Raw genomic sequence first — 14,559 nt, forward strand, 5'->3', positions numbered from 1 at the left:
CCATTGTTTAAATACACCACCTCTTCTTCATCCATTCATTGATGGACACAGGTTGCCTCCATATCTCGGCTTTTGTAATGCTGCAAAACCCTAGGGTCATATATGTACATTAGCATTTTTGTTTCTGGCCAGGGGAGGGGGGGGTTGGTAAACACCCAGTAGTGGAATTACTGGGTAATATGGGAATTTTTTTTTAAGATTTTATTTATTTATTTGACAGAGAGAGAGAGAGAGAGAGAGATCACAAGTAGGCAGAGAGGCAGGCAGAAAGAGAGAGAGGGAGAAGCAGGCTCCCCTCTGAGCAGAGAGCCCAATGCGAGGCTCGATCCCAGGACCCTGAGATCATGACCTGAGCTGAAGGCAGAGGCTTAACCCACTGAGCCTCCCAGGCGCCCCTAATATGGGAATTTTATTTTTAATTTTGTGAGGAACCTTTATACTGTTTCCAATAGTGGCTGCACCTGTTTACATTCCCAGCAACAGTGCACAAGGGTTCCTTTCTCTCCATGTCCTCACCAATGTTTTATTTCTTGTCTTTTGATTCTAGCCATTCTGATGGGTAAGGTAACATTTCACGGTGATTTTGGTTTGCATTTCCTTGATGATTAGTGATGTCGAGCATCTTTTAGTGTATCTTGTGTCATCTGTATGTCTTCTTTGGAAAACTCCCTGTGCAGGTCTTCTGCCTGTGTTTTAATTGGATTGTTTGGGATTTTTTGGTGTTGAATAAGTTCTTTATCTATTTTAGATACTACCCTTCTATCATATATTATTTGCAAATACCTTCTCCCATTCGGTAAATTGCCTTTTGTTGTTGTTGTTGATGGTTTCCTTCACTGTGCAGAAGCTTTTCATTTTGGTATAGTCTCAATAGTTGAGGTATGCTTTTGCTTCCCTTACCTGAGGAGATACAGCTAGAAAGATGTCGCTAAGACCAATGTCAGAGAAATTTTTGCCTATGTTTTCTTTCAGCAGTTTTATGGTTTTGTTTTTCACCTTTAGGTCTTTAATCCATTTTGAGTTTATTTTTGTGTGCGGTGTTAGAAAGTGATCCAGTTTCATTCTTTTACATAGGACTTCAGTTTTCCAAGCACCATTTATTGAGAGATTGTCTTTTTCTCTGTTTTATATTCTTCCCTCTTTTGTCGTAGATTAACTAACCATAAACGTTGGATTTATTTATTTATTTCTGCTCTGTTCTCTTGATCTATGTGTCTATTTTTGTGCCAGTATCATACTGTTTGGATTACTACACATTTGTAGTCTGTCTTGAAGTCTAGGATTGTGATACCTCCAGCTTTGTTCTTCTTTCTCAAGATCGCTTTGGCTATTCAGGGTCTTTTGTGATTCTGTACACATTTGAAGATTATTTGTTCTCGTTCTATGAAAAATGCTATTGGTATTTTTATAGGGATTGCACTGAATCTATAGATTGCTTTGGGTAGTATGGACATTTTGACAATATTAATTTTTCCAGTCTGTGAGCATGGAATATCTTCTCATTTGTGTTGTTTCAATTTCTTTCATCCATGTTTTATAGTTTTCAAAGATTAGGTCTTTCACCTCCTTGGTTAAGTTAATGTCTAGGTATTTTATTCTCTTCAGTGGAGTTATAAATGACATTGTTTTCCTAATTTCTGTTTCTCTGTTTCTACTTTCTTTCTGTCTTTTTAAGCTTATTCAGTGGGGCTAGTTTTTTCTTTGTCCCTGACTGAAAACCCAGTTCCCAGGACTGCTCTGGTTACTTTTAAGTAATAATTACTTAGTCACTTTAAATGGTAATAGATACTTTCCATTCAGTAATTAAAATGTTCCGCGCAATATGATAGACTTCAGACTTGACTGACAGTTGAAACTTCTCCCTCCTGGAGCTTGGGCCAGGAGCAGACGGGAAGGCTTTGGTCAGGGAAGGGGGCTGCAGTCCTCTCTCTCCTCCTCCTCACCTCTTCCTCTCACAACCTGCTAAAACAGGCCTCTGACTCGGGGTTGGTACAGCAAAAGTGAAGAGGCCTGAGAAGGAACAGGAGCATTTTTATTGGACCGATAATAGAACATGTTCTGGGTTTTTTGGAGACTTCCCATCACTCTGGCTGTCTCAGCTGCAGTGTTCCCACATAATCAAATGCATCTCTGCCCTGGCTGGTCATTTGCTAAGTCTTCCTGGTCCTGGGACAGTAAGCAGCCACTTCAACTTCTTTCTGCTAACGGCTCCACAGTTTTCCATGTAACTGTCTTGGACACCAAGCACACTACTCTCCACTTCTCAGATTAAGGCTCAGACCTTAATCTCTGGGGTCATCTGATCCCTCTGAGTTTTCTAGGAAATCCTTCTCATCTGACTTAGGAATGGTATCTCTAACCCTCTTTCCCTTGGGGACAGGAATGGATTCACATGAACATTCTCTCTCTCAAAAAACAAAAACAAAGCAAACAAATGAAAAACTCTTTAGAATTGCTCTTTTACATGATTCATGTACTATCAACACCTGTACAGAGTCAGCTTTACTGTGTATCCAAATAAAAAATAAAACCAAGGTATCAAGAATGTAGACTATGACAGATGAATTTAACAATATAAACGTACAACATAAGCTCGGCTGAAGAGGAAAGAGAGAAAAGGAGCTGACCTAAGTAAGTTTGGAAAACAGCTTTGTGACTAAATACTGTGAACTAAAGACAAAAATAACTACGTAAGCGCCATGCTCTATTTGGTAAGTTCATTTCTCATGGGGTTGCTAGTTAGCATTGTGAAAGTACATACTCGGGTTGATTATAAGAGGACCTAGGATCAGTGACACCCCAGTAGAACGAGCATACCTAGTACCCAGATATTAGTATCTAAATACCATTTTCCAAGGGCTCCTTGGAGAAATGACTGATTTTAGGGCTTGGATAAGGAAAATACAACCATAAGGGTGGCATAATCCTGCAGAACCTGAAAATGAGGATGTACTTAAGGAAATGAAAACAGGTGGGGCATGTCAAAATTACCCAGGGCCAGGCTGAAAGACCTTCTAGTGGCCAGAGCTGGAATGATTTGAGCAAAAGAATAACGATCATAATAGATTAAAACCTAAAGAATAAAGTAAATATCCACAATTGAATAAACAGATGGGGGTGGGGGAGGGCATGGGGATAAATCTTTATAGAGGAGTCCCAAATAATGTACGTGGATACTTCCCACTTAATTTCCCTCCCTTTGAGAGTGGGCTGGGCCTAGTGACTCACTCCCAAAGAATCTAGAAACATAGTGACAGGACAGTGGAGAAACCTGACAGATACCAGCCACCTGAGCCAAGGGATCAAGGTTAACTTCACTGTGATGTCATGTTGCTATCATGTTCCCTAATATGGTTGTATGGAAAGAGCACTTCACCTCTGTGGTGTTCCTCCCCAAATCCATAACTGCAGTCTAATTATGAGAAAATATGAGGAACAATTTACTGAATACCTGATCATGAATCTTCAAAAGTGTCAAGATCATGGGAAACAAAGAAAACCTAAGAAATTGTCATGGACCAAAGGAGACGTAAGATCTAAATGCACCATGACATCCTGGATTCTGGAAGAGAAAAAAAAAAAAAAAGGACATTAGTGAAAAGTGGTAAAATCCAAGTTAAGACTATATTTTAGTTAATAGTATAGTACCAAGGCTCATTTCTTAATTTTCACAAATGTACTGTAGTTATGTACGATGTTAGGGGAATGTGTACACAGGAACTCTCCATAGCATCTTTGCAAGTTTTCTGTAACTCGAAAATTTCTCCAAAATTAGAAGTTTATTTTCTAAAATGTTCTTCTAATCTCCAACTCCCAATCCTTTTGGGATTGAGGGTGGGTGAGGGGTTTAAGAATAATCAGTTTCCTGGGCACCTGGGTGGCTCAGTTGGTAAAGCGACTGCCTTCAGCTCAGGTAATGATCCTGGAGTCCTGAGATCGAGTACTGCATCGGGCTCCCTGCTCAGCAGGGAGTCTGCTTCTCCCTCTCACCCTGCTGTCTCTCTCTTTCAAGTAAATAAATAAAATCTTTTTTAAAAAAAATTAAGAAGAGCAAGTTTTCCAACCTTTTTTTTATGCGGGGGGAGCCTGCATGGTGAGGTCTAACATCTCATTTTGGAGTGTAATTTCTACTGTCTTTGAGCTTCAGCTGTGAACTTCCATTTAAATTTCCTATTACATATGTTTTAAAAAGTCTCTAGAATGTTATGTAGAGGGGCACCTGGCTGGCTTAGTCAATAGAGCATGCAACTCTTGATCTCAGGGCTGTGAGTTTGAGCCCCATGTTGGGGGTAGAGTTTACTTTAAAAAAAAAAAAAAAAGGGAGATCCTGGGTGGCCCAGTCAGTTAAGCAACCAGCTGTTGATTTCAGCTCAGGTCATGAAGCCCTGGTATCAAGCCCTGTGCTGGGCTCTCTGCTGAGAGGATTCTCTCCCTCTCTCTTTATCTCTCTTTCCCCCTTCCCCACCCTTCCCTGCCCCTGCTCAGACGTGGGTGCTCTCTCTCTAAAATAAGTAAATCTTAAATAAAATGGAGAAAAAATAGAATGATATGCTAGAAACCAAATGACATGCCTACAAAGAAATCTGTTTTTCCTCTAAGAGAAAAAAATGGCCATTTCTCTCCATTTATTCTGTTGTACCTTTCGGAATTTGAGCCATGTGAATGTATTACGCCTTCAAATTTTTTAATTAGGGAAAAGCTGCTTATTTGTATTTCCCTCCTCTGGGATCACTGTTCAGTGACTCAGGGGATATTTCTGTAATGTGGTGACTTCCTAAGAAAGATTCTTCCATGGGTTCTACGTTGTGACCATTCAAAGTTCAGGAGCCATTTGTTTCTTCATGACCATCTAATACCATTTGCATTTGGGTTCTCCGATGTTTCACCTTCACACATTTCAAAAAATCACTTGGTTTTTGGCAGTTTGTTGAATAATTTGGCACTTCATGGGTTGGGATTATTTCTGCTATTGGGACCCAAAGAGGGAAAGAAAGGACCCTGTGAAGGTGCTTGTGGCCTCTTGAAGAGTCGTTAGAATGGACATCCCTGAGCATTTTTATATTTCAGGAGGAGGCCCCCGGAAGGTCAGCTTTTTAATATGCCCAAGCTAGCTGTCAACCACAGCTTTCTCCACACAGTCCTCACTCCCAAGTACCCGTTCTGTTTGGAGCAAGCCTTTATTCGCCTCCTTAAAGGGGACAGAATAAAGCAGGGCATTTCGTTGACAAAGCATCCGATTAAACCAGCCCTGTGTCTAACAGTTTCTTAAAGACATGCATACTTAAAAAGTGTAATTTCTGATGTTGATACTAACTAAATTTACATAGGAAAACAAAAATATATGGATATTAATAAAGTCATAGAAATACATTATTTTTACAAATTTACACATTTCCATGAAATATTCTAGAGACAGTCATATGTGTCATCATTTTTTTATCTTTGAGGTAAAAATTGTTTTTTTTCCCCCAAAATATATGTTAAGTTTTTTGAGAGCTGCAATGTGTCCTGAATAAATCAGAGAGGAACTAAAAAAAAAAAAAAGAAGACATGCAGCTCTTATGTGGGCGTTGGTAGTTTGTGTGTCTCAGAAGGCCATAGGAGAATCAGATGTCACCCTCCAACTGTAGATTTCTGGTTTCTCTGGGTTCCCATCATCGTTCCCCGCCCAGAGCATCAGCTGATTACTGGAGCAGAGCACAGTCGCCCGGCTTTCTAAAGTGTACCTTGCAAACAGGTTGCTAAACTTCTTTTTATTGCTGCAGATCTTCTGTTCTCTTGGCTGTTGGGAATTTTAAATAAACATGGGTTTTTTAAGTCAAGTAATTAAATAAACATCTCTGTCATTTGTTCTTTCCTTTCTAGCAAGTCTTTCCCCTTGTTTAACCGATGCGTCCCTCAAACACCTGAGTGCTACTCCTTGTTTGCATCTGTTTTGATAAATGATGTCGACATCCTCCATCGAATTCTGAGTGGAATAATGTCAGGAAGAGACACAATTCTCGGCCTGTGTATCTTTGCATTAGGTAATTTTCCCATTAATTTTCTTACAGTGACTGTGCTGAAGTTTCTATCACTTACAGATGTTATACAGTGAAAATTAGCCTCTTGACTTAAAGATAAAACTTCACATATTTTCTTCATAAATGTTTTCAGTGTTTTAGGTGGGAGAGGGAACAGGTGGGAGAGGGGAAAATAGAATTAGGGGAACGCTAGCTGGCTTTCTGCCAAGAGGCCTCACTGAACGTGGGTTTGCTGTAATACAGCTGCCATGTTCCAGAGCCTGGTCCTGTGTAAAATGGTGTACAAAGCAGATTTTTTGCAAGTTTTCGAATTGGCCATGAAAATTACAACTGTCAGGGGAACCAGAGATGCATGTCTTCTGGCCAGAATGCCCACTCCCCATAAGCAAGCCAGGTCAGAAGGCTGCTTGGTGAGCAAGGGAAGGAGGCACGTGGATCCATGTTAAATAGCATCAGATAGCGAGGGCCTGATCTAGCCAACTGCCTGCTTAGGGTTGCAGTCTGGTCAAGGCCTCAAGCCAGGACATGCCTCTTACGGACATTTCTGGAAGCAGCTACCCCCACTCCTGACCCCTTAACTTCCTGTTTACTGTCTTCCAACTTGATGAACCCCTTTAAGAGTCAATTTTGTCTTTGAACAGATGAACACATTCCACTGTTGTGGCCAGTACTAATGGCCTGCTATCTACCCCCTTTTCCAGTGGCTGCTCCCCAACCTTTAGGTTGAAAGAAATTCTTTGGTCAGCTGTGATTTTGCCAGTTTACAAATTGAGTTTTCCATAATTTCATTACCAAAGTACTAATTCCTGAATGCTTGGGGATGCCTAACTTGTCACCATTATGTAACTTCCCGATTCCTTAATGACCCAAATGTGCCAGGCCTTGTGCTTACTCTTAACTTAATAAAACTTCATCAGAGGGGCACCTGGGTGGCTCAGTGAGTTAAAGCCTCTGCATTCCGCTCAGGTCATGATCCCAGGGTCCTGGAATCAAGCCCCACATGGGGCTCTCTGCTCAACAGGGAGCCTGCTTACCCTCATTCTCTCTGCCTGCCTCTCTGCCTACTTGTGATCTCTGTCTGTCAAATAAATAAGTAAAATCTTTGGGGAAAAAAAAAAAACTTCATTAGAATCCTGTCACCACGAGTAGGAGGGGAAACTGAGGTTTAGTGAGGTTAAACGACTTGGCCAAAGTCATGTGGTGACTAGAGTGGGTGGCAGAGCTGAGACTTTACCCAGATGTGTTCTGATCCCCAAACCTATGTTCTCAACCACTACACCAAAATATCTATAAGTAATCCTGATTTCTTGTTTAGAGAAAAAGCAGTATACATAAATTCACTGAAATGCTTAACATAAACTCATAAGCTTAAAATCCCATGTACTGGACAATAATATGCAGATTTTTTACATAGACAGCTTACCAAAATATTAGAACCTTAAATTTTTCATTTCTAAAGGCATTAATTTTTCATATTTAATAAGAATACCTGGGAACATTTAAGTTGAAACTTTACATAAGCCCAATAAAAAGTCAAAAGAGTTAAGTATGATTAAAAAAAACTTTTTTAATGGTTTATTTGGAATTTGAAAAAAAAAACATTTTGGGGGGGACACCTGGGTGGCTCAGTCAATTAAGCATCTGACTTAGGTGCAGGTCATTATCTGAAATTGGGCTCCGTGCTCAGCAGGGAGTCTGTTTGTCCTTCTCCCTCTCCCTCATACCCTCTGGTCATGTCCTCTCTCTTGCTCTCTCAAATAAATACATAAATTCTTTTTTAAAAAAGCATTTTGGATATTTGGGAATAAGGCCTAATTAGCAAATTTAAAAAAATTTTTTTTAATTCAAGAAAAATGCTAGGGCTTCAGAAACTGGCTTATTGTAGCAGATGGAACTTGTGTATGCTTCAGACACCCTGAGTGTGTCTTGTTATTTTCGTTTAGTAGATGTCTAAGATACTTAGACATTGAAGGAATACCTCAGCCTGCCATCTTCTGGGAGTCCTAATAGCCCTCCCATCATCACCTTCACACCCTGATTGCTGTTGGGGTTTATAGGTTCTGCTTGATTTTTCAGCCTTGTCTTTAGCCATGATGGTCACCTTCCGATTCATCACCACCCTTCTGGTTCACATTTTCATAGCACTGATTATCGTGGGACTGTTGTGTAAGTATTTCTTCTTGATGGATTTCTTTTGTATTAAATGAAAAGCCTTTCCATTAAGCATGAAACTTAAAAGTTGACATTCCTGAGCTATATTGGTTTGAGAAAATCTCTTATCCAAGCCTGCCATCTTACATACGAGAAAGCTCAAAACCAGAGAAAAGGGACTTGCTTGTGTCACGCAGATAATAGCCAAGTTGAGACCGGTCTGTGGTCTCTGCTGCTCTCTGCTGTCATAGAGATGGGCCTGCCAGTCCAGAAATCCTGGCAGCCATACCATTAGCAGATGACTCCAAGGCTTGTTGGAAAGAATGCCTGCTTTTCCAGAATGTCTTCTGAACTTTCCCATCAGCCATTAATGTGTAGGTCCCCATGCGGAAGCTCCCACAGTCTAAAAAGATTCAGGCCCTGAGCTGAATCCTCAGCTGTACCTGCTGGTTCCCCTTTTGTTGCCAGAATGTGGGTCCATCTAGGGGTTGTCAGGAAAGGGCGTCTGAGAGGTAGGGGAATGCAGGAAGTTCAAGGCGGCAGCTGTTTACCAACTGGCATGAGATACTGGAACTTTTAGTAATTGGTATGACTGTAGGGTTTCAGTCCCCTGAATTATCAGCTCTGCCCTCAGTTGCTTAGAGCCCTACAGCTCACAGGTGCACGGTGCGCCTTGCTGGAAGACAGTCACAGCAGCCCATGATGGATCCTTTCCCACCTGGGACAAGTAAAGACCAATATGACCTTCCTCTAGTCACTGTAGGGGTGTTGTAGGTGGCAGGTAGTGCTTAAACGGAGGGCATGTGCAAGGTCAGGCTATCCACCCAGACTTGGAGTGCCACACTGACATGGTGGTTCCCACGGGGGTCAGCACCAGGGGAGCTCATCAGGCAGTTTAGACTTTGGACTTTAACCCTGTCCCCCTCTCTGCTCTGCCCATGCAATTTCCGCTCTGCTCACACCCATACCCGGTCTGCAGGCTGGGCTGGCAGGATGCACCTGTGTTTGGAATCCCCGCCCTGTGCCTCCCAAAGACAGGCAGCCACTCTGGGCCAGTGGGGAAGAGGGGGGTCCTTGGGGGGTTACCCTGGCCAGCTCCTCTAGAGGGTCAGTTGTCACACATAAAGCCCAGGGCCTGTGGTACCCAATGCCCGAGCCAGGCTACCCCATGTGTGGTCCTCATGCTGGGGGCGGGTGGGGGGGTGGGGGGAGGCCGGTTACCCACATGGGTTTGCTGAGTTGCCCTGGTGTTTTGCTTTCTAGTTGTCTGCGGTGTCTTATGGTGGCTGTATTACGACTATACCCATGACCTCAGCATAGAACTGGACACAGAAAGGGAAAATATGAAGTGTTTGCTGGGGTTTGCTCTTGTATCTTCAGTAATCATGGTAAGAAATGCCCTTCCAGCAGGAGAACAAGTAGCCTGCTAGAACTCTGAGATCCAAATAATTAGATTGTAACCAAGAACAACTAGAATTTGGGTGTTGTTTTTTTTAACCTCAGAGTGTGCATATATAATAGTATAGTGAAAGTACGTACATGTTTAGAGCATTGTCTTTTTTATTTGCAATACTCTCATAGGACTAAATCAAAACCTTCCAAAAAAAAAAAAAAAAAATACAGAAAAAAAGGTCTTACCTTCTTCCCAAGTCATTTCTGACCGTTCTCAGAGGCTAAAGTGTTACTTGTGCTAATTCATTTTCCTTGAGCACAGTAGAACCATTTTTGCCCCCAAGTGGCAGTAAGGTGGCCCCTGGAGGGGTTGGGAGGGACAGACTTAGGACAGTTCCTGTTTCCTGTTTGTGAGGAGCCTCCCCCTTCCAGCCTGTGGGTGCTCTGCCCCCTCCAGGGTGTGGCGGCTCCCACTGCCCTTGAACACAGAGAGCCCTTTATTTCCACACCCGCTGGCCACTGGGTGATTTTGGTGTTCAGACAACCCGCCTCCCCTGTGAATGCCCTAGTTGGAAACCAGCAAACAGAATGTTGAGGCAGCAGATACCGGTGGTCAGAGAGGAGAGAGCTTAGAAAATCATTCAGGTCACTCTCCGGGCGGGGGGGGGGGGGGGCGGGCATTAAACGTGCTAGAATTGCAAGACCCTGGAGGGGGGCTGGGCTGATTTTCGGCTACCACAGCCATCCTCACGGCCCTTGCTGGCATGTTGCCTACTCACCATTTGTGGATGGGCAACAGCTAAGGTTTCCACAGCCCTTTAATTCTTCGGCAGGCGCAGACTCACTCAGCGACCCAGTTCTCTGCTAAGGAGAGCCTTCGGCTCCCATGGTCGGTAGTCTCTGCATTTTCTCCTTTCTAGTGAGGTTTCTGGTTTGTGTTCTTCACGTGGAATGCATCTCAGGGAGCAAGCGTCTGACTAAGGAAAGTTCCTAGTTTGTCCTTCCCCAGGGAGGGGACTAGGCCCATAGCTGCTGCAGGGCCTTTGAAGGAAGCTGGAGGAGAAATGACCCCCTGGACCCCAGGCCAAGGCTGGAGCTGTTGGGCAGGGGGAGTGGGTGAGGGGGAGAGCCTGCCCTCTCCCTTTGCCCTCCACAGGTTTGCTTTGTCTCCACACACTGAATTTAATGGCCACCCGGACTCCAGAGTCAGGGGTGGCCTCTCTTCACTGAGCGTGAGGTGAACGAGAAGGAAGGCTGTGAAGGCAGAGAGGCTGTTCTCACTGTGTCTGTGAGGACTTTTCAGGGGCTGGGACAGAGGGGAGAAGCAAAGCACAGCTCCCAGACCATTCACATAGTACCTTTGTCCCTGCTGCTTACTGAGTTCCTGCCAAGGCTGCTCACGGGCTGGGCAAGTCCTCACAAGAGCTCTAGATTGTCCATTGCCATTTCCCGAGGCGCTCTCATGCACTGGGTCCTGCACTAGGCAACAGTTAGCAAGTTACCTGCCCCCTGATGAGATGAATTAGCAAGCAAGCAACAGCATGACATGATGCCTGGGAAAAGACTCTAGCCTTCGCGGTATCAGGTGGGTGTTCAGACCCATGACCCACTACCCACTGTGTCACCTCACAGAATGGCTTGGCCATAGGCCTGGGTCTCCTCCTCTGTCAAATGGGAATATTCCTGCAAGGTTCCATGGACTTCCCTCCTCCCTAGGGAGCATCTGCCACAGAAGCTCAGCATTCCTATAGAGAGCCACCCGCAATGTTCCTGCCTGGAGACCTGGGGCTGGGAAAGTGGGGCTGGCTATAGGGCAAGGGGATAACCCCACCTGAGAAAAGCACTCTTCACCTGCTGCTTCCCCTGCCAGCCTGGCTTGGCTCCCACAGGACCCCGCCACAAGGTGAGAGAAGGAGGACAGGGAACATCATATTATGTCCTCTAGTCAGGGACCACTTCCTGTCCCCAGGCCTAGTGTACCAAGAGAAAGAGGAGTTAGCCGCTGCCCCTCTTCTTCCTCACTCTACCTTTCTTACCCATTATCTATATTGTTTCACAGAAAGCACTAGTGGTGATGGAGAAAAGAGGGTGAATGGCATTAAACACACATGTCAGGGCATCAGCTTAGGAGCACAGGCTGAAAGGCAGCTCCCAGAGGCTTCAAGCTCAGAATAGTGAAGTCAAGACATGACCCCCCAGGTGCCTCAGGCCTGCTGCCCAGCACCATCCCCATTAGGTAATGCTGATCCCTGCAGAGACTGGGGAGAAGGTCAGGTTAGCATTGACTCTACACTTCTAAAGAACATCCTTGCAGTATCCTTAAGCATGTGAAAGGATTGTTGTATGCATGCATATAACTTGTAAAACACACATGCATTTAAATATACATGTGTCCGCTTCCCACGTGGGAGCTAGAAGCCAAGATTATTTACCTAGAGATCGTATCATTTTGCTTCATGAAAATTTTAAGTAAAACCAAGGAAAGGTCCCTCTTTCTTGTTGATAGTAGTAGCCTTCAAAAATGCAGAGTTGGAAATGCCTACTTCGCCTTTACGACTTGGAGTGACTGGACATGTTCAGCTGGGGCAGGAGGCCCTGCTCCCAGTTCTGGGAGCTGTTTTAGTTTATCCGCCTTCCTTCAACTTTCCTCCATGGACTGTGAGATCCTTCGGGTTAGGAATGCCTCAGGCCAACTGGCAGAGAAAGGGTATTTTGGGCTAGGAATGGCACACATGGGGTCACATGGACACAAGAAAGACCCGTGGGAGGTTCTCTTGGCAGAAGCCCAAGAGGCAGATACAGGGAGTGGCCACGCCAGGAAGGTCCTGATCTGGGATGATGATGACTTTGATCTTGACCCAGAAGCACGGATAACTGTTGAGGGGTTTTGAGCTGGGAAACGACATCATTGACTCTACCCTTTCAGAGATCGCTTTAGCTGTAGGTTAGAGGAGGGAAGAGGGTAGGGGCTGGAGCCAAGGGGATTAAAACAGAGGCCAATGAGGCAGTTATTAGGGCACAGATGGTTGAGGATAGGACTTGAACTGTGATCAACTGTGGATCACAGACTGAGAGATCTAGGAAACTGAACACAGGTAACTGGGATTGTGCTGGGCACCAGGGAGGGCTCTGCTCTTGGGGAGCTTAACCTAATGGGAAATTGAGACAAGTAAACATTTGCAGTAGAAAATGCTGAGTGCTACACTTGGGGTAAGTTTGGGATAATATGGAAACACACAATAGAGGAAACTTATCTATTCTTGGAGAGTCCAGGAAAATTATGGCCACTGAAATCGGGAATCTAGAAGAAAGGAGATTTTTGTGTGAAGATAATGAATTTGGCTCAGGACAAGTTGAATTTGAGACATTGTAGGATATTCACGGCCTGGCCGGGAACTGATGCTTACTCACCTAGCACCCAGAGAGGGGTGAGGCCAGAGGTTCTTCTTCTTCTAAATTTTTGTTTTTGTTTTTTTTAATTTATTTGAGAGGGAGAGAGCATGAGCCAGAGGATGGGGGGTGGGGGTGGGGTCAAAAGGAAAGGGAGAAGCAGACTCCCTGTTGAGCTGGGAGCCTGATGCAGGGCTCCATCTCAGGACCCTGAGACCATGACCTGAGTCAAAGGCAGATGTTTAACCAACTGAGCCACTGAAGCACCCCAAGGCTGGGGGTTCTTGTTGGAAATGAAGGTTCTCAGCCTCTGAGAAACAACAACTGAAGAAGTAGAAGAGCCAGAAGAAAGCAATCACAGAAGTGAAGGGAGAAGAAAGTTTTAAGAAAAGAGGAATGGACAGAGACTTGCATGCTGTACTCTGGGTTAGGGTGTGAAAGTGTGGATGGCAGGGGGAGACTAGTCTATGCAGAAGCTTGCCTGTGAAGGGGAGATGGCCCGTGGTTGGACTGGGATGTGGGGATGAATTTAATACGAAATTTACATGGAGGGAAACTAAAACCAAGAGAGAAGGCACAGAGGGTTGCTTGGAGACATAATCACTGCCCTTTCCCCTTATACTTGCATTCCTTGCCTTTTGCAGTCCTTGAGCATTCTCTGGGTCTCTTGGGTATTGTGGGGAGGAGATGAGGGACAGAAGAGGGTTCTCTGATCCTAGAGGACCTTATGTGCATTTTCTCTTGCTCTCTGACCAAATCTCAAGTTCCCTTAGGGCCTGGGCTGTTCACTGTTAGAACTGCAGGATCTCTCATAGCGACTAGCACATAGTAGATGCTGAATTAGGATTTGAGCATTTTTCTGTTCAATTATAATAAGAATAGTGAGTAGCTAAAGAGCTGTTTGCTGAGATATCAGTGAAATATGCAGGTCTACTTGAAGTTCTTCTCAGTTCTTCATTATTTTGAGTCATTTATTCTAACCCCTTTCTCACCAGGTAGTTCTGCTCGGCTTGATTTTTGTCCTCAGAAAGAGAATAAAACTGACAGTTGAACTTTTCCAAGTCATAAATAAGGCCATCAGCAGCTCTCCTTTCCTGCTGTTCCAACCACTATGGACTTTTGCCATCCTCATTTCCTTCTGGGTCTTCTGGATGGCTGTGCTGCTGAGCCTGGGGACCGCAGGTAAGAGCTCTGGGTTCCGTCACCTTGGAGTTGGGCTCGGAAGACCCCGGTATTTTGGAGCCATTGGCCTGTTTTTATAGGGACCATGGAACTAGAGGTGTCTGATGACAATGGTGATGGTGCCAGGGGCTCTGTCATGAAGGAAAGCAGGAAAATCCTTTTCCTCTTCTACACTGACTTTCAAGAAACTGGGTTTGTTTCAAGAGAGAATAAATTCAGTGGGAACTGAAAGAGCTTTCAGAAAACCTACAATATGGGGCCCCTGGGTGGCTCAGTTGGTTAAGCGGCTGCCTTCGGCTCGGGTCATGATCCCAGGATCCTGGGATTGAGCCCCACATCGGGCTCCCTGCTTAATGGGGAGCCTGCTTCTCCCTTTCTCTTGCCCTGCCACTCTGCCTACTTGTGCTCTCTCTCTAAATGG

General features: G+C 44.5%; 1 protein-coding gene across 6 annotated transcripts in view; it reads left to right on the forward strand.

Moving 5' to 3' along the window:
* SLC44A3 (solute carrier family 44 member 3) overlaps nucleotides 1-14,559 on the forward strand; it is a 119,171-nt gene that overhangs the window by 23,597 nt on the left and 81,015 nt on the right. For all 6 annotated transcript variants that reach the window (XR_014300069.1, XR_014300070.1, XR_014300071.1 and 3 more), the window contains exons 6-9: nucleotides 5,866-6,026; nucleotides 8,100-8,189; nucleotides 9,438-9,562; nucleotides 13,952-14,138. Coding sequence is in view for 2 of the 6 variants with exons in the window: in XM_082688742.1 (XP_082544868.1) it covers nucleotides 5,866-6,026; nucleotides 8,100-8,189; nucleotides 9,438-9,562; nucleotides 13,952-14,138 (563 nt within the window). In the remaining 4 variants the exon portion in view is untranslated. The remainder of the gene's footprint in view (nucleotides 1-5,865; nucleotides 6,027-8,099; nucleotides 8,190-9,437; nucleotides 9,563-13,951; nucleotides 14,139-14,559) is intronic.

The sequence above is a fragment of the Mustela nivalis genome, assembly GCF_964662115.1.
Source record: "Mustela nivalis genome assembly, chromosome: 10".
Taxonomy (NCBI): domain Eukaryota; kingdom Metazoa; phylum Chordata; class Mammalia; order Carnivora; family Mustelidae; genus Mustela; species Mustela nivalis.